Below are 25258 nucleotides of genomic sequence, written 5' to 3' on the forward strand. Positions count from 1 at the left end.
TATAAGCATAAGACAAAAACATAAAACTAGGAACTGGGGAGCAGCTTATCCCTGCTCCCAGTGTCACTAGGGGGTCTCCTCTGTCTGGCTCTCTCCTCAGCCTCTGGCCTGCTGCCCCAGAGATGGGGTTCAGTCCCCTTGTGTCAGTTGGCACGCCTGACGGGTATATTTTCCCCTCGTTATCTCCCACTCCCGGCCAGCAAAACCAGCTCCCTTTTTCATCACAATAATCTCTGCAGAGGTTATTCAGGGTTTCCCGAAGTCCATCTTTCCATCATTAAGCAAAACATCTGGGTTGTACGTAGCAGCTGCCGGGCCATGTGTCACTTAGACCGGGCCTCCCTAATTAAGGAACACAGCACGTTTCTGTTCTCTGTTCCCTGTGATATGCTAAGCAAATCAATGCCACGACTGTCCCCACTCACCCATCCCCCCAAAGCAAAAAGGAATAAACACTAAAAAAAAAATAAGAACACAAACAAGAGACCAGTAGTTAACATCTCAGAAACATCTGCGTTCAGATGACTCCCTTGGAATCTCCCCTCCAACAGTGGGTATGTGCCTTATATCTACAAGACTAAATAGGCTCACCAAGGGGTCCCACTCAAAGCAGAGTTGTTTTTACCCTAGAATGCAGGAACTGCTACAGGTTTTTTAGTAACACTTCAGGAAACGCTCCCCTCCTCATCTGCAAAGTGTGGTGTGTGCATTCCAGAGCTCATGACTTTATGGACAGCTCGGAAGCAGGGGGAGACCACTGTCCAGCAGGTAGTCTCCACCCCATGCTCCACTGTGTCTTGCATCCCCCCAACCATCTCAGAACTGCTCACTGCCAGCCCTGACCACCGCGCATGGGTTCAGGCAGAGGTGGGCGGAGCCAGGGCTTGGCACGTGGCAGACACTCCAAAATGTCTGTTGGATGAATGAGTGAACATCAGCCCTGAAATGCTCCTGAGGGTCTCTGCCTCACTGGGTACAAACCAGAAAGGACCCAGGGAAGTGTCTTTCTGTCCCAAACAAAATAAGCGAGAGACAGATGCGTGCTGTATTTCGAAGTTACTACATACGCCCTGGCGTGGGGGAGTTGCTGGTCTCTTAATCAAACACCACCTGGTTCCCTTGATTAATTATTAATATGGTCTATGAGTTCAAAGTGATCTTCAGATCAAAAGGTTTACTAATCCATGACTGAGTTAATTCAAAGCTAAAATTTATAAAGTATAAATTCCCATGGGGCTTCCCTGGTGGCGCAGTGGTTGAGAGTCCGCCTGCCGATGCAGGGGACACGGGTTTGTGCCCCGGTGTGGAAAGATCCCACATGCCGCGGAGCGGCTGGGCCCGTGAGCCATGGCCGCTGAGCCTGCGCATCCGGAGCCTGTGCTCCGCAACGGGAGAGGCCGTAACACTGAGAGGCCCGCGTACCGCAAAAAAAAAAAAAAAAAAAAAAAAAAGGCAGCAGTACACACTTCCTCCTCTCATCTCATGGGGTTTTAGTAAGGTCCAAATAGTAACAAGAGCAGCTCAAATTGTCACAGGTATTTAGGCTCTCAAAGCTTTTTCACATGTAGTGTACCACATGTAATTTATCACCATCCTACATGGGGCGGGCTGGGGGAGGAAGGAGGCCAGACCCAAGTGCACACAAGACAGGCAGGGAATGTGGGTGAAGCTGGTAGGTGACGTACCGACGCGCCACACCCCTTCTAAAGGGGGAGCTCCTACTCAGCCCTGTAGAGTGTTAGCAGCTGGAACGAGGGCCCAGTGGCCTGATCAATAGGTTGTCCAAGAGAGGCTGGGAATCCAGATCTTTTTAAATAAATTTCTATATTCTTAAATGTTGGCAAGTCATTCAAATTAAGGAAAAAAAAATACTAGTCATCCAAGCAAAACACGTCTGTGGGCCAGATGTGGCCTGCGAGCTGCTTGTTTGCAACTTTAGCTCCGAGTATCTACCTGAGTTTTTCCTTTTTGTAAAGGAAGAAAACAGTTTCACAAGTAAGATGATTTGGCTGAGGAGACGATGCCAGTTTAAGTGGCTGAGGAGGGATTCCACCTGGTGGTCTTACTATGCAGCCCAGTGCCCCCTCTACTCCTCCATGAGTCAGTAGAGGTGAAAACACCTCCTGAGCCGTCCTGGAGCAATGGAAGGCCCCACAAGGCCAACAAATAATAATGAAAACACGGATCACCAGTTGGACCCCTGATACAGCAACAAGCCCCAAGACCCCGAGTCAGAGCTGGGCGGGGGCAGGCGGTGCCACACCTGCTGGCTCCGGGGCATGCCGTATCTCAGGTCGTTGACAAAGTACTCACAGTTCCCTTCGATCAGACTGCACTGCGCTATCTTGCTGATCATCTTTTTCATCTGCTGGATGATCTTGTCCACGGGCAGGGGCAGGTATGTCCCATCCAGCTTGTTGTTGACCTTCCAGGAGCAGCCATGCAGCAAGTCCTCCAGACAACTGTATTTCACCACCGCCTGGTTGCTAAAGACGGACATGATGCTGCTGGCCTCAAATTCCTCACCTACAGGCCAAAGACAAGCCAAAGTTGGAAACTGCAAGGGGCAGTGGGGCAGAGCACCGGCTCACTCCAGGTGCTGGATCAGTGGCTCCACTTGGGGTCCTGGTCTCACCTTCTCTAAAAGGCACAGGAGAGGATGGGGAGTTGGACTAAATGAACTGCAAAGGGCCAGCTTTCCGCACTCCCCACTTTCAACCACCGCTGCAATCTCTTTCTCATCAAGCTCCAGGGGTACCTTATGGTGTAGGCCCAGACTCCACTCGGTGTACAGACCTGACCAAATCCTAGGACTGGAGTCTTGCTTTCCTAACCAGACTCCAGTAATCTTCACAAACATGTGGCGAATACCCTTACAAGTAAGAGTCAGCTCCTGGACAAGGGACTGTCATGCGGTTCCAGGATAGGCCTCCCTCTGCCACCATGCAGACCCGCTCCAACCCGCTTCCACCCAGAGGCACTCTGCCTTTCTCTCTGCTCAAGTATCAGGATTCTCACCAAGGGTTTGTTTGAAAACAGGGTTCCACAGCTTGGAAAAACAGAAACGTCTGAAAACTGCTGTATTATCATATTCAGTCCTTAGAGGAGAGAGAGCTCCAGAGAAGGTCTGGAAGCTGCCCAAGGCCAGGTGGGTGGTAATTTAATATCAGGACTGTTTTTCTGCTACAACCATATGGAGAGGCAAACGTGGGATCCCTCCCCCTCTGTAAGTTGTCTGAGTGCAAGAAATGTCCCTTGTTCCTTTCTCAAGTATTTGAGGACTACCTGCTGATTTTACAAAAGCTGGCAGTAGGCAATTCGGCTCTCAGGAACAAAGATGGCAGAATTCATTTTTGGAGGAAGATCTGATGGGGGGCGGTGGTGACAAAACTGTTAACTTGTACAACTCTTTGGTTACACAAGAGGAAGTCTCCTGGACTTAGTCTGGAAAGGAGAGGTGGAGATGAATGCAATGTGAAGCAATTTTTCATTCTTCGTGTAGGCATCCAGACAGGAAGGGGGACGGGTATGAGTGGATGGGGTGGGGAAGCAAAGCGAGGCGAGAGGGACTCTGCTCTGCAGGAAGGTCTCAGCCAGGTGAGAGGCGGGACCAACCGAGGGGGACAGGAGACAAGGATGAGAGCTGTGAACAAGGTGCGGCCACAGGCATTTGGTACCAGTGTCCTTCTGTAATCTAATCTTTTTTTTTAAGGTGAAAATTACTTGCTTTTATTTATTGTTAAAACAACTTTATGAAATGATTTGCAATGCAAAATGTGGAAAACTGCTTTTAATAACTGGGAAAATAGCTACAGCATGGGAAAATGTATGTAAACAAACTTCACTGCCACCAAACTAGAATCTACTAATTTATCTCAGATGTTATCACAGAGTAGCAATGGCAGCTTCTGGTAAACGGAGAAACAGCAGCAAGGTCCTGCAGTGAAGCTGTGATTAATTACCAAACTGAACTGTTCACTCCACTAATCCTACAACTTCCCTACATTTATCTGTCTATATATTCCTACTTACTACAGGACAAACACCCACCAAAGTGGTTCCAAAAACAAATGATAGAAATTCACAATTATAAAACAAATCCAATAGAAGGCAGTGGAGAAAATTGGGAACAACTGCAAAGTTTTACTATCTAGTCCAGGTGATGAAAACAAAGTTTTTCTTTCAAGGCTGACCACCATCAGGAATGAAATTAAGTATCAAAACTCTCACTTCTCTAGGAGTGATTCTAGCTCTTCTTGCAAAGAGCTGAGCTGCTCCTTTTCTCGGTCTTCCTTTTGTTTCAGTTCATCCAGCACAGCCTGAAATCTGTTCTTGAGAGCCAGGTTTTCCACTTTCATGATGAGATCCTCCTGTCGCTTTGCCCTGTCCTGGGTCTCTTGGAGCTTGCCTTTCATGTTATCAATCTGTTTCTGAATTCCCATAACCAGCTGATTAGTTCCCTCGTTTTCTTGGTGGTGTTCATCTGACTCATTTAGCTTGTCCTGTAGCTGCCTTTCCAGATCTTCCTCAGTGTCAATGATGTTTATATCTTCTTCATCTTGATGCTGTGTCTCATCTTCATCTTCACTGCTGCTGCTGAGGTCATTGAATATCTCCCGAAGCTCATCATGTTCTAAGGAGTCATGGCCCTGCCTGTGGCCAGACATTCCTGGGGAAGAGATATCAAGGCCTTGATTTTCTGCTTCTTTTGTTTCATCTTCAGCAATTATTTCCCAACGGGTACTGACAGCTTCAGCATCTGTGCTCAGCAACCGCTTTACTTCTTTTTCCACATCTGGAGACTCAATATATTTCTTCTTTGCTGTCTTACGGAACCTTCTCTTTCTGACATTTTTTAGAGGCAGAGTAATTCCATGGTTCCACATAAACTTTTTCTCTTTGTCCTTATCCTTTTTCTTGATTGCTTTGGGATCAGCAGTGGCAACTGGTTCCTCAACAGGAGGATAGAGATCACCATCAGCTGTACAGACAAGCATCTGACAGATATCAGCTGTCTTGTAAAAGGTTTTTTTATCAATGGTTTTCAAACTTTCCATAACACATGGCAGATCTACCAATTTTGACGCCAATGGGACCCGGTCCACTCTGACAATTCCATGACGCCCATCAGGGTGTAACTCAATTGTCAGTCTGTCCTTCAGGTTGACATGACCAGACTGTACCGCCCGCCTCACAGTAGAGGCATACTCCGGAGGTAGGCGTAAGATAAACTGGCTCTCTAGTTCGTGAGGAGCATCATCTTTGCTCTTACTCATCTTTATTTCTTTGTGACTCACTTTCTCTAGTAACCACTTGTTGCACTAAAAAATTTCAGCTATTTCAACTGAAAGACCAGTTCTTTATAAATTGAAGTCTTTAATTACAAAGAGTTCTAGGTAGAACAGCAACTAAGCGTCTATTCTGAATTAAGCCCCAAGTCTTTCTAAATATGCTGTGACAATACCAGTCGTTAATGACGCACTGCCTTACTCAGGTCCATTTAAATCTGTTAGCTGCAATGCCAAGTTCCAACCTCTGGATGCCGCTGCAGGACAACGCAGGGAAAGCAAATGGCGGCTCCTAGAAATGATTTTCGGCACAGAAAGGCTCAGCAGATACTCCCAATCCACAAACTCTTCCCGGAACAAAGATACGCAAAAAGCGGGGCGCAGTGAGCTCTCTTCGCCTCGGGTACTTACAATCCAGTGACGGTTATAAGTCCAGTTTCTCCGGACAGGCTCGAGCGGAAAACGAAGCCACTCAGAGAAAGGCGGCCGGGAGCCGAGAGTCTCCTTCCGAATTCCTTTGTTCTTCCCGGCACTTGGCAAAGCGATCCGCTGATTATCGGTGAAATGGCTGAGGACGGGAAACGCGAAATCTCGCCAAGAACCGCAGCTCCGAACGCCAGATTCTGCAACTCCGCAGCTCAGGCGGCCTCCGTCCGTTACAGCCAACCTAGCCGAGAAAAAACAGCTACGTCACCACACGAGACGAGCAGCTGCTGAGTCGCAACACGCCTCGGGCGGAAGTGCGAGCTGCCCCAGCGCGCGCAGGCGCAACGCGCGATTACGCTATCCGGCGTCTTGTCGTCTCGCGAGAACTTGGCCTTAAAGGGATGAAGACTGTTTCGCAAAGAGCTGTTGGTTTAAAAGTATTTAGAGGAAACGGTTCTAAGAAGGACATAGATTCTCCCGCGCGCCTCCGCTAAGCCAGGGCTTTTACCGGATCTCTCTGTAATCTAATCTTTAACGGGCAGTACTTGCACAGGAGGCAAAATCCCAAAAGCATCAAAGATTACACAGAGGAGCCCCCACCTCCCCTTCTCCCAGCTCCCCCATCTCCTGAGGCCACCATGTGACCAATGGTTCTGGATGTCCAGTTTTAAGCTGTTTCACATTCTGTGCTGTAATCGTCCACTATCACCACTTCTGCCCCCATCAAATCTCCACCAAAATTTAATTAGTCACCCGTTTAATCTCAGCCCTGTGTTAATGCTGCAATGAAAGGAGAACGATGTCCACACGGTGGGTGGAGCAGCCTGGGACGGGTTGGAAAAGCAGGGAGACAAGGTGAGGATGGAGGTGCCAAAGGTGACCAGGAAACCAGATGGATGCAGCAATTGGGGACAATAGGAAGCAAGTGACAATCAGAACGCATAAGCATCTGCACCCCTCCCAGGGGACCCTCAGAAACAGAGGAAGGATATTGAACTGCTGTCATTACAAAATGGAGGCTCCGGTTCTTACGTTTCTATTTTAAAAGAAAGAGTGGTCTAGGTGGTCAGGGAACTTAGGAATGATCTTTATAATTTCATCTGTCTTAGGGCTGGACACTCAGTGGTTTTTGGTGGACAGAGACCAAGCTCTATCACACAGTAAATTAAGGTCCAGTCATGCTTTGGGTGTTCTGTTGCTAAAGTAAGGCAGCAGCTGAGGAACACAGTAATTAACTGTCCTCCTTTTTACTTTGCTAACTTCAATATCAATATTTCAACAGAGTATTCACTCTGACTTGTGGGAGCAGGTGGACCACACAGTCATCCTCCACATAGACGGCCCAGTGCTCGTAGCCAATCCAGAAAATCTCAAATCAGGTCTCCAGGTCTGGGTCTTGGTTTACCCTATGATGGAAATGGAATGGAATGGAATGGAATGAAATGGAATAAAATGAAATGAAATGAAATAAAATAAAATAAAGTAGACTTCACACGCCCAAGGAACTCCAGAGACCTTGTTTGGGGATTGGCTACAGCTCAGCCTGAAGACACTGCCTTTCATCACTTTACAGAAACCCAGGCTGCAAAAAGCTCTCTTCACACAAATGGCCGAGGGACCCGCCCACTCCTGCTACCACCCTCATTATTAAAGCCACTGAGGCTGACAGTGCCAGCTCCAAATGCACAGCTCCGTATGTATACATGCCCTGTGATAAGTGAAGGAGCGCCTGTAAGCATTTCTCCTTGAAACTCAGCACCATGCGAGCTTTCTCAATAGAGGGCGCTAGAGAGACACTGCAAGAGGAAAAGGTTCTCCTGCAGGTTCTGGCTTTGGGCTGCGGAGTTACACCAAACTCCCATTCTTGGGATAAATCTCACTTAGTAATGATGTATAATCCTTTTTATATGTTGCTGAATTCAGTTTGCTACATTTTGTTGAGGACTTTCACGTCTACATTCATAAGGGATATTAGTCTGTAGTTCTTTTCTTTGCCTGACTTTAGTATCAGGGTAACATTGACCTCAGAATGAGTTGGGAAGCATTCCCTCCTCTATTTTTAGAGTTTGTGAGGGATTGGTAATTCTTCTTCTTCAAATGTATGGTAGAATTCTCAAGAGAAGCCCTCTGGGCCTGAATTTTTCCTTGTGAAAAGATTTTTTATTTACTAATTCAATTTACCTGTTATAGGTCTGTTCAGATTTTCTAGTTATCCCTGAGTCAGTTTTGTAATCTGTGTCTTTCTAAGAGTTTGTTCATTTCATGTAAGTTTTCTAATTTGTTAGCATAAAGTTATTCATAGTATTCCTTTATTATCCTTTTAATTTCTGTAAGACTGGTAGTAAGCCACCTCTTTCATTCTTAATTTTGGTAACTTGAGTTTTCTTTTTCTTGGTCAATGAATGTAACCAAAGTTTGTCGATTTTATTTATCTTCTCAGAGAACCAACATATGGCCTCACTGATTTTCTCCATTTATTTCCATTTTCTATTTCATTGATTTCTGCTCCGATACTTATTATTTCCTTCCTTCTGCTTGCTTTGGGTTTAGTTTACTTTCCTTTTTCCAGTTTATTAAGGTAGGAATTTGGATTATTGATTTGAAATCTTCCTTTGTTTTTAAAAGATTTTTTTGATGTGGACCATTTTTAAAGTCTTTATTGAATTTTTTACAATATTGCTTCTGTTTTTTATGTTTTGGTTTTTTGGCCATGACGCATGTGGGATACTAGCTCCCTGACCAGGGATCAAACCCGCACCAGTCTATATTAAATTTTATTCTAAGCACTGCTTTAACTGCATCTCATAAAACTTGATATGCTCTGTTTTCATTTTCATTCAACTCAAAATATCTTCCAATATCTCTATTTTTTCTTTTACCCATGGGTTATTTAGAAGTATGTTTTTTAATTTCCAAATACTTGTAGATTTCCCAAATTTCATTCTGTTATTAATTTCTAATTTAATTTCATGTGAACAAAGAAATATTTTATATTATTTCAATCCCTTTAAATTTGCTGAGACTTGCTTTATGGCTAGAATATGGCCTATCCTGGGGAATATTCATGTCTGCTTATGAAGAATATGTATTCTGCTATTGTTGAGTGGACTATTCTGTAAACGTCAGTTAGGTCAAGTTGGTTAATATCGTTGTTCAGACCTTCTATATGCTCACTGATTTTCTGTCGCATTGTTCTATCCAGCATTGACAGTGTAGTATTTAAGACCCCCAACTATTATTTCTGAGTTGTCTATTTCTCTCTTCAATTCTATCAGCTTTTGCTTCATGAATTGGGGGATTATGTTGTTAAATGTGTGTGTTTATAATTGTTATATCTTCATGATGAATTAATGTTTTATCATTGCAAACAGTTTCTCTTTTTTCCTAGTAATATTTCTTCCCTTAAAGTCTATTTTTTCTGATATTAGTGTAACCACTCCAGCTGTGGTTCTGCTTGCATCTTTTTACATCCTTTTCTTCCAACCTATTTATGACCTTGAATCTAAACTATGCCTCTTGTAGGTGGCATATAACTGGATCTTGTATTATCAAGTCAGATGATCTCTGCCTTTTCTGGACTGTTAATTGAGTCACATTTCTCCCTGTTGATTTGAGTTACTGTCTAGTGTCCTATCCTTGATCCAAAATAGCTCCATTTCAGCCTCCCTCCCTTGTGCTATTATTGTCATATTTATTATATCTTTGCATGTTAAAAGGCCAATAATAAAATTTTATAATTACTGTTTAATTCGATTGTCTTTTAAATTAGGATAAAAGCTAAAATATATATTTATACTCTTTTATAATAATAACGAATGTAATTACCTTTATGGGTGCTTTTTTCTTTTTCTTTTTGCCACACCACGTGGTTTGTAGGAGCTTAGTTGCCTGACCAGGGATTGAGCCTGGGCCTTAAGCAGTGAGGGAGCAGAGTCTTAACCACTGGACCACCAGGAATCTCCCATGCTTTGTATTCTTTCATGTGGATTAGTTACTATCTGGTGTGACTTCCTTTCAGCCTAAAGAATTTTCTTTGCTATTCCCTTTAAGGCAGTCTTCACTTATCTGAGACTACCTTTATTCTACCTTCATTTTTGAAAGACAGTTTACTGGATATAGGATTTTTGGTTGACAGCTTTTTTTTTCTTTCAGAACTTTTCATATGCCATTCCACTGCTTTCTGGCCTCCATCGTTTCTGATGAAAAGCCAGCTACCAATTTTATTGTGGTTCCCTTGTACATGATGAGTCTTTTTTTCTCTTGTTGCTTTCAAGATTTTCTCTTTGTGTTTGGCTCTCAGCTGTTTGGATTCTGATTCTCCCCCAGGGCTAGTGGTTGCTGTTGTTTGTTTGTTTGTTTGTTTAGAGGCTTGCCTGGATTGATTCTGTGATGTCTGTTTCCCTCAGAGCATGCAACCACTGGTGTATCTGCTTCAGTTTTGTTTGTTTGTTTGTTTGTTTGTTCTTGCTCTTATTTTTAAGCCTGGCATAAAAATAATGGTCAGCCAGTGACTGGTCAGAGATTAAGCCACATCTTGGGCCAATAAGGCATCACTCTTTGCCTACGGAGTTCGGTGTGGTTTGGAGAATTCATTCAGGTTCTAAAGTTTAAAAGTCTGTCCCAGCTGTTACTTTCTGCATTCACAAGGCCTCATGTTCCTCCAGGAGCTAGAGACTCATGCAGGCCCCTCTAGTCTCTCCCAAATGTGTGTGCAGCCTTGTGCACCCCTTAGAGAACAGCAGCTTTTCTAGACCCTCTTTAGCTGTCTCATTACCTGGGTTTCCGTATTAAAGTTCTGGCTGGTCTGTTAGTCCATCACTTGTCCCAACCAGTATTTCAGGCTCAGGCTATCTGCAATTTTGGCCTTCCATGATGTTTGTCACTGAGATAACTATTGTTTTCAACAACATCTCTGGGCATGGAATTTTCCACACTCTGCTCCAAATAAAGTTGCCCTCTGCTGCCACTGCCAGTCCTCCTGGCATGTCCCACCCACCCACCCAGGTACAACTTCCCCACCACAGAGCTGGGGGAGGTGGGGGACTTACTAAGACACTACAGATCTCCATTGTTCTGAGAGTCCAAGACTCAGTAGGTTTTCTTGATTCAACACTTATCAATTTGTTGTATGCCTTTGGTCAAATTCCAGAGTCTTTAAATGGTTGTCTTTGATGGTTTTGTCCAGCTTTACTTTTGCTCTTTGGGGAGATTTTTCTGAGATGCTCAGTTAGCCACTCCAGAAGTCCTGCCCACTTGACGGAATGAATTTTTATGGGCAAAAAGCAGACCATCTACTCAGTGATATTACATGGAAGGAGTTGAGGCCAAGAAAGATGAAGTGCTTCGTCCAAGGTCCTAGGCAAGTCAGTGGCAGAGCTAGGACCAGAACTGGGGTCCTGGACCAAACCAACTCCTTCTGCCTTAAAGAGAAAATACGGTGGTAACTGAGCTCCCACTAGAGGGCGCCCCAAACTAGCCTTCTCATCTGGAAAGCAGAATCACTCACTATCCTTGCTGTTTTTTCCTCGAATTATCTGCCAGTAGGAAGACAGCACAATTCATTGTGATGCTATTCTAAGCCAAAAAAAAAAAAAAAAAAAAATTCAAAAGAAATCCTCGTGCTGCTCATCAAGGATGTTGAACAAGATTTGTGGTACAGGAAACAAAAAATTCTGGGGTTGAGGGGAGTGGATTTTAGAATTTTAAGTTTTCTTTTGTTCCTTAATACTCTCCACCTGCAATATTGCCACTGGATAGGGGTAGTCAGGTGGAAACTTGAATGGGATTCACGACAGACTTAATAGTCACCTAGAGTTACCTGCTCTCTTGCTGAAGTTTCTCCCACTATAAATTGATGGTATTGAGCTTTGAGTCTCAACATTGGCTGCACATGGAAATCACCTGTAGACGTTTAAAAATTAAGATTGATGTGGAGTATGGCCTGGGAACCAGAATTTTAAGAGCTCCCCAGGTGACTCTAATGGCAGCCAAGGTTGTAGCCATATTGGGAGCTTTCCCAAGGTCCCATCCTTCCTTTTTCCTTGACTTTACCCTGTCCCCAGCATTTCATGGACCTTAGGGAACCTGTCTATATCCTCCAGGGTGAACTCCACTCCCAGCTGATGCTCCAATCTTCAAATCCAGGTTAAGGTTTCCCTGCCCCTTCTTCTCTCTTTGGAATAAGATATGACTTTGAAATCCTCCATCCATCTGCTATTTATCTCCTTTGCACAAGCTGGCAACCCAGTTCTGGCTCTTCTCCCAGAAATAGGCACCTGGTTGGAAAAACCAGTCTTTCGTAAGGCCCCTGGATGATAACAGTTTCTGAAAGTCTTATAACTATTACAGGGATGGTGCAGGGAAGTGGGTGGAGGGCTCGTTCCTGCCTGCACCATGTGGCAGGGAGGCAGGAACAAAACCACAAAGACAGAGCTTTATTTTGAACTCCTGGGAGTAAAAATGTAAAGTCCCTAGCTGTTTCTGAAACACACTGACTCTTGGGTCAGTCCCTGACCAGGCATTGGAGCAGATGTGGGAAGCTGGGAGCAGAAGAAAATCATCATGATACAGGTATTAGGAATTTCACTTTCAGCTCTGATCCTAACCCAGGTGATACCTCAGAAATAAAACCTGAAGCCTCAGACACTGACATGACACCAAGGAGAGAATTCGAGTTAGAATGGTAGGCAGAGAATAGCCAGCTCTACCATCCACCAGTCCCTCCCATCAGGAAACTTCCACAAGCCTCTTAGATAGCCTCATCCACCAGAGGGCAGACAGCAGAAGCAAGAAGAACTACAATCCTGCAGCCTATGGAACAAAAACCACATTCACAGAAAGATAGACAAGATGAAAAGACAGAGGGATATGAACCAGATGAAGGCACAAGATAAAACCCCAGAGAAACAACTAAATGAAATGGAGATAGGCAATCTTCCAGAAAAAGAATTCAGAATAATGATAGTGAAGATGATCCAGGACCTAGGAAAAAGAATGGAGGCAAAGATCAAGAAGATGAAAGAAATGTTTAACAAAGACCTAGAAGAATTAAAGAACAAACAAACAGAGATGAACAGTACAATAACTGAAATAAAAAATGCACTAGAAGGAATGAATAGCAGAATAACTGAGGCAGAACAATGGATAAGTGACCTGGAAGACAGAATGGTGGAATTCACTGCTGCAGAACAGAATAAAGAAAAAAGAATGAAAAGAAATGAAGACGGCCTAAGAGACCTCTGGGACAACATTAAATGCAACAACATTCGCATTATAGGGGTCCCAGAAGGAAAAGAGAGAGAGAAAGGACCCGAGAAAATATTTGAAGAGATTATAGTCGAAAACTTCCCTAACATGGGAAAGGAAATAGCCATCCAAGTCCAGGAAGTGCAGAGAGTCCCATACAGGATAAACCCAAGGAGAAACACTCCGAGACACATAGTAATCAAATTGGCAAAAATTAAAGACAAAGAAAAATTATTGAAAGCAGCAAGGGAAAAATGACAAATAACATACAAGGGAACTCCCATAATGTTAACAGCTGATTTCTCAGCAGAAACTCTACAAGCCAGAAGGGAGTGGCATGATATACTTAAAGTGATGAAAGGGAAGAACCTACAACCAAGATTACTCTACCCAGCAAGGATCTCATTCAGATTCGATGGAGAAATCAAAAACTTTACAGACAAGCAAAAGCTAAGAGAATTCAGCACCACCAAACCAGCTCTACAACAAATGCTAAAGGAACTTCTCTAAGTGGGAAGCACAAGAGAAGAAAAGGACCTACAAAAACAAAACAAAGATTGGTTTTGACATGTATACACTGATGTGTATAAAATGGATGACTAATAAGAAAATAAAGAAAGAAAGAAAGAAAAGAAAAAAGGTATAGGGAAGATAATCATAAAAGATTTGGGAAAATTGTAAATACTTAAAAGAGATCTGCACTCAGATTGCTTTACAAGCATCTTCAAGTTTATGTACCATCTAAAAGAAATGGAAAATAGAAATCATAGAAGATACTTTTTGTACTTAAGCAAGATTCATACTCAAAGAAAAAGTTTTACCCCAAGTCAACAGATTAGCATATATATAAATATAAATGTTCATTTGTAGGGGTTTTGTGTGTATGTATTTATTGAAAAAAAAGTCCATATTTCTTTAAAAAAAAAAAAAGAATGGTAGGCAGCTACAAAGTAATAGAAAGAAGACAGGGTTTGTTGTTAGGAGACCTGGTTCAAATCCCAACTCTGCCACTTACTAGGTGTTTGACACATTCTCAGTAGAACTTCCGAGAGAGCAAAGATGTTGGTCTTTACAAAAGAACATTTTACAAATGTCAAAAGATTATTGTATGTCCCAATGGAGCATCTCACTCCTAATTACTTTGTTATGAATCTGCCATGGTGAACTTTTTTCTAATCCCTTGCAGTGAATATGATGGTTTTATTCCTCCCAGAAATTCTCCCTTTATGTATTCAATCAACAAATATTTATCAAGCACCTACTAGTTTAAGCACTGGGAATACAGCAGTGAATAAGGCTGATAAAAGCTCTGCCCTCTTTTGGAAGGAGACAGACAGTCAATAAGCAAAATGACTATATAATGTGATACATGCTATTAAGGAAATAAATGGGGTGATATGATGGAATGCTAAGACTACTTTAGTACCATAAATACTAAAGTGTAGCCATGGCAGATGGTTTGGATTCTTCTGATAGCAGCCCTCTCATTTCTCTTTGGGTAATTTCTTGTTTCCTCCCCATCCCTGTGATCCTAGTGGGGATGCCAATCATTGCACCCTTTCAACTCAGGCCAATCCGAGCCTTTCCCTTGGGATTTTTTTAAAAATTATTATTGAGGTATAATTGGCATGCAACATTATATTAGTTTCAGGTATCCAACATAGTAATTTGATATTTGTATATATTGCAGAATGGTCACCACCACAATAAGTCTAGTTAACATCCATCACCATACATAGTTACAGAATGTGTTTTTCCTTGTGAAGAGAACTGTTAAGATTTAGTCTCTTAGCAACTTTCAAATATGCAATACAGCATTATTAATTTTAGTCGCCATGCTGTACATCACAACCTGTTCGGTTTTATAACTGAACATTTGTACCATTTGACCCCCTTCACCCATTTTGCCCACCTGCCACCCCCTGCCTCTGGAGACCACCAATCTGTTCTCTGTATCTATGAGCTCGGGGGTCCTTTTGTTTGCTTGGTTGGTTGGTTGGGGGTTGTTTATTTGTCTGTTTTCAGGATTTTTTGTGTTTAAAGCAAGGGAAGAGATGCTGTCTATTTCCTCTGGGGTTGCTAAGCAGGGCCTCCCTTCTGTAAACCACATGGAAGAAGCTGTTGATGTAGAGGAAAATTGAGGCCATCGATCTGAAAGAAACCAAGGGGAGATGTGGCCAGACAGACAGGATCCCCTGGCAGTGGCAGGGGCCCAGATCCTGGTTCCAGTCTCTAAAGAGCCCAGATCTGCCCAGGTTCCTACGGTGAGTCCTCCCTGACCCTAAGTTACCCTAGTAACCTTCCAATTTAAAAATCTCTTCTTGGCTTCCCTGGTGGTGCAGTGGTTGAGAGTCCGCCTGCCAGTGCAGGGGACACGGGTTCGTGCCCCGGTCCGGGAAGATCCCACATGCCGCGGAGCGGTTAGGCCCGTGAGACATGGCCGCTGAGCCTGCGTGTCTGGAGCCTGTGCTCCACAACGGGAGAGACCACAACAGTGAGAAGCCCGCGTACCGCAAAAAAAAAAAAAAAAAAAAAAAAATCTCCTCTTGACGTATACTAGCTAAAGCTGGTTTTCTATAATCCAACTGAAAGGGGAGTGGTGTGGTAGAGGGTGACTGTGGGTACACTCTGGGCCCCAAGGGCAAGAGAGACCTCTATGAAGAGGTAAGATTTAGGCTGAGAAAGTAAAGGCACGAGGAAGAAAATTATGTGACCATCTGGAGGGTCATTCCAGGCAGGGGCAGAACAAAGACTCTTGGGCAGGAGGGTTTAGTGTGGCTGAATATGAAGGGAGAGAAGGTCGGATGAGACTGTAGAAGAAGAAAAGGACCCCATCGTGGAGGAGGTGGAGGTCTTTCCGACACCAGTTATAGACAGGAGACCATGAGGGCAGACGAGTCCTTCAGGATACCGGTTGTGAAAGGGAGGAGGGGCACCAGGTGGGAAATGGACAGAAACAGGGGTCCAGGGAGGGCATTTTCAAGACAGGAAAGATGACAGCACATGTGAGTGCTGGTAGCACGGCTCCGGCGGGAGGGAGATGTTGAAGGTGGCAGAGAGAGAAGATTAATCAGCAGCAAAGGGTCCTGAAAAAGTGGGAGGGGCTGAGATCAAGAGCCCCCAAGGAGGAGCTGGCCTTCCCATAGAGAGGTCAGGGAGGGCCTTTCTGACCAGAAGACACACACTGGTCTGCTTGGGCTGCCATAACAAAATACCACACACTGGGTGGCTTAAACAAGGGAAATTTATTTTCTCACAGTTTTGGAGGCTGCGGAGTCCAAAGACCAAGGTGCCAGCAAGGTAAGTTTCACTCTGAGGCCTCTTCTTTTGGCATGTAGGCAGCTGCCACCTCACTGCAAGCTCACATGACGACACATGGGAGATCTCAGTTCCCCAACCAGGGACTGAACCCTGGCCACAACAATGAAAGCTCCTAATCCTAACCACTAGACCACCAGGGAACTCCCAAGTGACTACTTCTTTGTGTGTGGAGAGAGAGAGCTAGCTCTCTGGTGTCCCTTCTTATAAGGGCACTAATCCTATCATGTTAGGGCCCCACCATTATGATCCCATTTAACCTTAATTACTTCTTATTCCAAATAGAGTCATGCTGAAGATTAGGACTCCAACATACGAATGTGGTGGGGGGAGGGAGGGACCCACATACACTGAGTCCATAACAACATATGTGAGCTGGATTTGCAAAACCAGGAAAGAGCAGCCTTGGCAACCCAGTGAGTGCAAAGGCTCTGAGAAAGGGAGGACTTGGGTTCATGAAATGTACAGAAAAGAGGGGGGGATGGTTGGTACAGAGTGATCAGGGGGAGGAGAGAGATACAAGATGAATTTGGAGATGATATACAGATCCAGACAATAGAAAGCAAAAAGGAGAGAATATGGGCAGGGTGGGGGTGGACATGTGTCCATGGTGAGCAATCTCTGAGGCATCATTTGAGTAAAAGAGCTGGCGCTCCTCATGTGCTAGGACCTCAAGATGCATTTATTTCATCTGTCCTATCTTGGCATTAATTCACCCCTGTTACACAAAGCAGTAAGTCGTTCCATGTATTTTAAAGGATATGTACATGTCTTGATGAAATCAGCAGAAATAGGAGTCAAATGATAGAAGGGATGTATCCAGAGCCTCAAAATGACATGAGGTTAGTGAAGGTGAAAAGTAAGCATGTCCGTCAAAGACCTACGCGTAGACCTCAATCAGGTTAAGATGAAAACATAACAGCTTGAAGTGATACATCCCAGCAGGTTTTTGTCCTGACTCTCTGAAACAGGGGCAAGTGAATGAAACCTTGTACTAATGTTACACAAAGTTTCATATGGGGAGCTGGTAATGATGTTGCTTGTCATATTATAAGATAAATTCCTCTCTTCCTTCTATTACCCAAATAGTCCAGGGGCACCTTGAGGCCAAGGAAAAGACTATCCTCCCAGATCTCTGCTGAGTAAAAAACTGTAGAGAAGCAATGCTATACACTCCTTATGTCGCTATTATTAAGTAAAATCCTATTCATCTTGTATTACATTTTTGCCATTAACACTGAATTCTACAGACCTGCTTTTGCTTATAACATTATCAAAAGAAACTCCAGAGTGCTCACTTCGGCAGCACATATACTAAGGAAACTCCAGAGCCTAACCTTAAAAAATGCAAGTCCTTCTAAATTTCCATTTAAAAGGAGTCTTCGCTTTGTGACCACCTAGAGGGGTGGAATAAGGAGGGTGGGAGGGAGACGCAAGAGGGAGGAGATATGGGGACATATGTATATGTATAGCTAATTCACTTTGTTATAAAGCAGGAACTAACACACCATTGTAAAGCAATTATACTCCAATAAAGATGTTAAAAATAAATAAATAAAATTAAGTGTTTAAAGTGATGGTCACCCTGCAGCTGCAGAGATAGCTGTATCTTTCCGAAGCATCAAGCTTGCTAAAGAACCTGACTTGATAAAGTGTCAAATTGAAAACACAAGAGTATCAGGCTTGAGATACTGTGCAATATGGAGGCTTCCTGAATATTCATTAACTGTCACCAACTTGTTCTGTTCTCTGTTAATATAAATCAGTCCTTAGAATATCATCTGAACAAAGTGGTCTTGAGACATTCTAGAAATTGTTGTAGTTCAAGGAGGAACTGAAATTCCTATTGGTGGTTGGGCTTGATAACTCACCGGCCTGGCAATAATGTTGGAATCTTGACGCCTCTATATTCCTAAACCATAAAATTGAGACCAACTCAATTGGCACCTTCCTCTCCTATCATAGAATGAGAAATAAAAACCTTTGACTGTAAGGATTATTATTCTACTAAAGAGATTAAGAGCCTCACCACCATTTGAACAAGTACAATGTAGCGAGTCACAGTAAGCCCAACAGTAACTGTGATGGCCAAGCTCTCTAGCAGTCCCTGAGTACTTCAGATCACATGACACTATAATCACTGCTAGAAGACACCTTCAAAACTTCGGATCAATCTACTCATCTTTTCTTATAATTTAAATTCTTTTAGAAGATAACTGTATATATCCAAGAGAACTGAAATTGTGGACACAGGTCCACCCTTGTACATGAATGTTCATAGCAGCATTATTCCTAACAGCCAAAGGTGGACACAACCCAAATGTCCATCAACTGATGAATGGCTAAACAAAATGTACTGATAGTATATCCATACAATGGAACACTACTGGCCAATAAAAATGAATGAAATACTAACACGGGCTACAACATGGATGAACCTTATAAACATTATGCTAAGTGAAAGAAGCCAGATACAAGAGATCACAGATTGTATGATTCCATTCACATGAAACATCCAGAAGAGGCAAATACTTAGAGACAAAAATCAGGTTAGTGGTTTCCAGGGACTGGGGACAAGGGAAAATGAGGAGACTGCTAATGATGGGAGTTTCTTTTTAGGGTGATGAAAACATTCTAAAATTAGACCATTATGATGGTTGCACAATTCTGTGAATATACTAAAAACCACCACATGGTACACTTTAAAAGGATAAATTTTAGGTATGTGAATTATATCTCAATAAAGTTGTCATTTTTTAAAAAGGTAACTGACAGCTTAAGCAAAAATACAATAACAACAATGTATGTTGGGATTTATAACATATGTAGAAGCAAAATGTATGTTAATAATGCAGTGAGGCCAGATATGGAGAAATGGAACCACTGTAAGCTTCTTATACTATAAATAAAGTGGTATAGAATCACTCGAAGGTAGACCATAATAAGTTAAAAATGTAGAATACAAAAACTAAAACAAGAATTAAAATTATAAAACACAAGGAATTATAGTCAATAAACCACAAATGAAATAAAACTGAATCAGAAAAAACACTCAGTCATAAAGAAGTCAGAGGGCTTCCCTGGTGGCGCAGTGGTTGAGAGTCTGCCTGCCGATGGACAGGACACGGGTTCGTGCCCAGGTCCAGGAAGATCCCACATGCCGCGGAGCGGCTGGGCCCATGAGCCATGGCCGCTGAGCCTGTGCATCCGAAGCCTGTGCTCCGCAATGGGAGAGGCCACAACAGTGAGAGGCCCGCGTACCACACACACACAAAAAAGTGCCTGTTCGTGTCTTTTGCCCATTTATCTTTGGAGTTGCTTTCTTACTGATTTGTAGGAGCTGTTTATATATCCTCGATACTCATCTTTAGTCGGCTGTATTTGTTTACACGTATTTTCTTCCAGTTCCTGGCTTGTCTCTTCACTCTCTTTATGAAGTCTTTCGATGAAGAGAAATTATGGACTTTAAAGAAGTAGAATTTACTAATTCTTTCTTTTGTGGTCAGCTCTCTGTGTCTTTTCATGAAGTTCTTCTTTGCCCTGCAGTCAGAAAAATATTCTCCTGTATTTTCTTGTAAAAGTTTTTAAATGTTGTCTTTTTCGTTTAATCAACCTGGAGTTGATTTTTTTGTATGTGTGAGGCAGAGATCCAATCTGATTTTTCCCTACATGAATAATCATATATCTCAGCATCACTTACTGAGAGTTTCTCCTTCCCCCACTCCGTGATGAGCAAGACCACCTCTGTCATGTGTCAGGTTTTCATGGACGAGCAGAACGTTGCTGGCTCTATTCCACCCCACTGGCAAATGTGTCTGTCTTTGTGCTACTATCATATAATCTTTATTACTATACCTTTATGATAAATCTTAATATATGGATATCTTCAGATTCCCCCTCCTTATTCTTCCTCAGGAGTTTCTTGACTCTTCTTGAGCTTTTGCCCTTCTATAAATATTTCAGAATTAGCTTGTCAAGGTGCTCAAAATACTCTGTTGGCATCTTGATTGACATTACACTGAATCCACAAATCAATTTGGCAATTTTGACATCTTTGCAAAATTGAGTCTTTGATCTATTACATATTATGTCTCTCTATTTGTTAGGACTTCTTTAATGTATTTCAATGGAGTTTTATAATATTCTTCATACAGATCTGATCTTAGGTGTGTATTACATTTTTCTCTCTATTCATTTGGAAGTTTACACTCTATTCTTTTATTCATTGCCCTTGAAAATTTAACATTCATACTCTAAAAGTCATATCCTAAACACCCCTCTGAAACAATGTGAGGACCTTGGAATGCTCTCACTCCAATCTGTCCCTTCCATGCTATTTTAGTTCTGCCCTTTTTTTAACCCCAAATTCACATTATTATTATTATTATTATTACCATTATTATATTATACAGACATTTGCTTAGATTTGCCCGGTGGGTCCCTCTGAGGTCATCTTTCTTCTTCCTAAAATATAGGCCTTTGCAGTTCCTGTAGTGAACGTCTGTGGGTGATTAACTCCTGGCTCTCATGAGGCTCCTGGCATCATGTGAAGGAGCTGAGGTGGAGGAGCGAGCGCCACAGGGCTGTTCAGGCAGCCAGGCTGGGCAGGAGGACTGAGGTGGGGGATGGGCTCCTACTCCTGGAAGGGCCCAGAGGGAGCTCCAGGTACCTCTCTGAGGGGCTCCTCCATGGCAGAGAGTGCTGGAACACTCTCTACTACTTGGTAGAAAGAGTGCACACTATTTCTACCAAGGCTCCCACCCCTAAGACTAGAACTGCCCAGAGCTAGAGCGAGTCCATGACAGCCCCCGTAGCTTGCCTGGCATCTGTCAACCTTTTTCCTCGCCCCTGCCCCCAACTGCAGTAGCTCCCACCACCCCTGCCATTCAGGGTACTATAGTAGGACGGTGCCCACAGGAGCAGACTGTGCTCCCGCACTTCCAGGCCATTAAGCCATACATCTCTCCCCAGGTGAAAAGTAGAGGAGATCAAAAGCTGTGCACTGATTGAGTTGTGGTTTTGGATTTGGGGGTTTTCGTTCGGTTGATGTTGGTTTTGGTTTGGTTTGGGTTTTTTCACTTCTTATTACGAAAGTGTTCACACACAAATAAAAGTAGAGGAAACAGAATAATGGGTCCCCATTTACCTTTCACCCAGCTTCTCCAGTCATCAGGACATGGCCAGTCTTGGTTCATCTATATCCCCCACCCACTTCCTCTATACCCAGATTATTTTGGAGCACATGGCAGATGCCTTATTCTTTCATCTGTAAATATTTCACTACATATTTCTAAAGGATAAGAAATAAAGATGAACACAATATCATTAGCATATTTTAAAATATTTTAGCAGTTCCATGTCCTCAAATAGGCAATCAATGTTCACATCTCCCTGACTGTTTGTATGTTGTTTAACTCTTTTTTGTTTGAACCAAAATCCAAATAAAGCCATAAATTAGAACTGGCTGATGTGCCTCATACTTTCTTTTAACTAAAGCAGGAGTCAGCAAGCTACCCATGAACTACCACCCACTGCCCGTTTTTGTGTGGCTTAAGTGCTAAGATTGGTTTTACACATTGTTAAATGGTTTCGAAAATAAAAGAATATTTGTGTCATGTGAAAATTATAAGAAATTCAACTTTCAGCCTCCATAAAGTTTTATTTGAACATAGGCATGCCCATCGTTTACATATTGTCTATACAAATTTCCCACTACAAGGTCAGGGACGCATAGTTGCTGTACCATCTGAGACTTCATGGCCTTCAAAGCCTAAACTATTTACTCTCTGGCCCTTTACAGAAAAAGTTTGCCAACCTCTGATCTTATGGGTTTCTCCTCCACCTTTTTTTTCCCCTTTTAAGTTTTTAATTGAAGAAACTGGGTCATTGGTCCTGTAAAGTCTCCCAGGGTCTGAATTTTGCTGCTATTGTTCAAGATGATCATTTGTGCCCTGTACTCCTGTAAGCTGGTGGTTAAGTCCAGAGGCTCAATCAAATTTAGATCAGATGGCTTTTTCTTCAAGAGGATTTCATTAGTAACGATGTGTTCTACCATCAGGAAGTAAATATGTCTGCTTCTCTTTCTTTGTGTGATGTCAACAACCATTGATGATCAGTGCCAAACAGGGTTGAGTTTCAGTAACCAAAAGTGATTGGAAAGTGATAGGAACTGCCTGGGATATTATGGGGTCTTCGACCCATCAGGGAAGAGAGAGTCAACATATATGGGCAAAAGCAGTGGTTGGAAGAAAATTAAGCTACTTCAGGTTTTGAGTTGAGATTCCGTAATAAATATATGATCTGCGGGGGAGGGAAGAAGTTCAGTAGGATACACAACAAAGTAACAAGAAGTGTCGTGTTAGCTTACTGAGGTTATGGGTGATGCTTGTTCTTTGCCCGATTTTATATTTCTAATCAAATGGTTCTATCTCTTTGGGGGGAAAAGATAAATAAAAAGAAGCTGGCTTTGTCCTATTGGTTCTCCCCTCCAAGTGTATGTCTTCTCTCTCCAATTACACTGGAAGCTCCCTGAGAGCAAGATTGATTGTTGATCCTTTTAACGGCCACAGCACCCAGTTATGAAAAATGTTGCAGCCACTAAAACTCACTTACAGGGCAAAATAACACCAAAAGAAATTGAAACTGTTTTCTCAAGAGTATATGAGCATGCTTATAGGCAATAGCATCCATTCTTTCAAAAACACTGACTGGACATCCCTGGTGTCCGGGCTCCATCCAGACTGATTCCTATACACCCACCTCCTCCAAAATGGTCTTGGCTGAAATTAGCCAGCTTGCCACCCCCCCAGATTATACCTAGATCTTCCCTGTTTTTCCAGAATCTTCCCAATCATTTGATTCAAGCTGTTGGAGCCACTTTTTGGGGCCCATTCTCCTTGTCTCCCTTATCCAGGCAGCTGTCGGGTTCTGTCAATTCTTCTTGCCTAGTATTCCTCCTAATTATCCTACCCTCTGTTCCAGGATGATGCAGAATTGGTCCCAAGAGAAAGAGGATCCATGAGAGTTTGCAGATAGAAGGAATCAGATAGAAGAAAGAGGTGGAGATGTAGACCAAAGTAGGTTAATCTATGCATTAGTCCCTCCCTAGGCCCAGAGAGTTACACCCATTCAGGAGCAGGGCTTGTGAAAGAGGCTGCTGGATCATAGAAAGGGGGAGAGTGGGGCACCTTGAGATCCCTGACCATGAATTATGTTTCCCAGGCTATTAACTGGTAATTGACAGATATCAATAAAATTGCCTCAATTACAATCTGTGGCCAGCTAGAAGAGTATATGGACAATTTTGTGCTTGGGCCACAATTCCACACCTGCTGGGGGAGAGACAGAGAAGGAGGCAGAGAGAGGACAGGAGCCATAAACCATCACCTCTTACAGTCATTCAGTCTTTAAATAGATTTTGAGCACTTCCTCTGTATCAGGCATTTGCTTGGTACTGAGAATGTAAGAATAAATCTGCCCTCAGGGAACTTATAGGTGGGGAGTAGGGGGAATGGGAGACAAACATTAAACAATTCTTTTTAGAAGTATTTATTTATTTATTTGGCTGTACCAGGTCTTCGTTGCAGCATGTGGGATTTTTTTTTTTTTTTTTTTTTTAGTTGCGGCATGTGGGATCTAGTTCCCTGACCAGGGATCGAACCCGGGCCCCCTCCATTGGGAACACGGAGTCTTGACCACTGGACCACCAGGGAAGTTTCAAACAATTCTTCAATATATAATGATAAGTTATGTTAAGTGCTCTGAGGAAAAAGCACAGGGTGGAGGGAATTGGGAGGATGGGGTGGGAGGGTGCCAGTCTGGGGCAGGAGAAACCCACCTGCCAGTGTCAGGGTCACCATCAGCCCTGTCCTGGAGCTCTCCCACAAGTCCTTCCCTCACTCTGGCTCAGGAGAGGAATTTACCCCCCTGTGCCCACCCCAAGACAGAACAACAGACACTAAGACCCTCTCTTATTCTGGAGCCTCTTAGATCAGATTCAACAAGTTCTGAACATGTGCTTTAAGCCAACCAGGTCCCTCCCAGTTGTCAAAAGCTGGGGTCACCTGAAAAGAGAAATGAAATGAACCATCCGCCTTCCTTCTGCTGCCTTCCCACTGCAGGCCCTCAGCATCCCCCTCTCCCGACTGCTGCAATACCTTGGAGTTTCAGAAAGAGAACAGTTATAACTACTCTTCTGTTATGGGCTGAACTGTGTTCCCCACCCCCAAGTCATATGTTGAGTCTTAACCCCCAGTACATAGGATGTGACTGTATCTGGAGATAAGGCCTTTAAAAAGATAATTAAGGTAAAATGAGGTCAAGTGGGTGAACCCTAATCCAATATGACCAGTCTCCCTACAAGAAGAGATTAGGACACAAAATCAGCAAGCCAAGGAGAGAGGCCCCAGAAAAAAACAACCCTGCTGACCTCCTGATCTGGGCTTCTAGCCTCCAGAACTGTGAGAAAATAAACTCCTGTTGTTTCAGCCACCCAGTCCATGGTATTTCGTTATGGTGGCCCTGGTTCCTCAATTCACAGAAGAGGCGCTGAGGCTGGGATGGGAGTGGGGGAGGGGCACCATTTGGGTGATGCCAGGCTGGGACCAGGACCCAGATCTGACTCCCAGCGGCAAGGCCAACCTTGTCGCTGCCCAAACGGTTTCTCCACCTTTCATTTTTCCTCCTTCCTCAACGCACCTCTGATCACATTTCCCCCACGAAACACCTTCAGCCACGCAGCTCCACCTACCCAGCAGGATCTGAACAAACACCTTGGCTCTGTATCCCAAGCCCTGCCGGTTAGGACCCAAGTCAGTGCTTCTCAAACATTAACATGCATCAGAATCACCGGGAGAGTACGTCAAAATGCTGATTCCTGGGCTCTGCCCCCACCCCCAGTAGTTCTGGGGTGGGGCCCAAAAGTTTGCATTTCGAACAAGCTTCCAGGCAGCCCTTCAGCAGCACGGCTAACACACGTCTTT

At 43.4% G+C, this 25258-nt stretch overlaps 2 protein-coding genes across 2 annotated transcripts; both read right to left on the reverse strand.

Moving 5' to 3' along the window:
* Positions 1-1460: 1460 nt before the first annotated feature.
* On the reverse strand, positions 1461-20028 carry PLAAT5 (phospholipase A and acyltransferase 5; the record flags this gene model as incomplete). Its single annotated transcript, XM_081240743.1, is given in 5 exon segments — positions 1461-2526; positions 7006-7023; positions 7026-7086; positions 7088-7120; positions 19978-20028. Coding segments are annotated over 5 exon segments (504 nt in total). The 3' UTR covers positions 1461-2185.
* Positions 3776-6036, reverse strand: LOC308620966 (transcription initiation factor TFIID subunit 7-like). Its single transcript, XM_081240907.1, has 2 exons — positions 5700-6036; positions 3776-5580 (listed from the first exon to the last, which is right to left on the reverse strand). The coding sequence occupies exon 2, from the start codon at positions 5274-5276 to the stop codon at positions 4227-4229; it is 1050 nt and encodes a 349-aa protein (XP_081097033.1). The 5' UTR covers positions 5277-5580; positions 5700-6036; the 3' UTR covers positions 3776-4226.
* Positions 20029-25258: the final 5230 nt, after the last annotated feature.

The sequence above is a fragment of the Mesoplodon bidens genome (assembly GCF_964165515.1).
Source record: "Mesoplodon bidens genome assembly, chromosome: 7".
NCBI lineage: Eukaryota > Metazoa > Chordata > Mammalia > Artiodactyla > Ziphiidae > Mesoplodon > Mesoplodon bidens.

Excerpts from the sequence above, each read along its gene's own strand:
- LOC308620966 (XM_081240907.1), bottom strand. The coding sequence starts at position 5,276 with ATGAGTAAGAGCAAAGATGATGCTCCTCACGAACTAGAGAGCCAGTTT.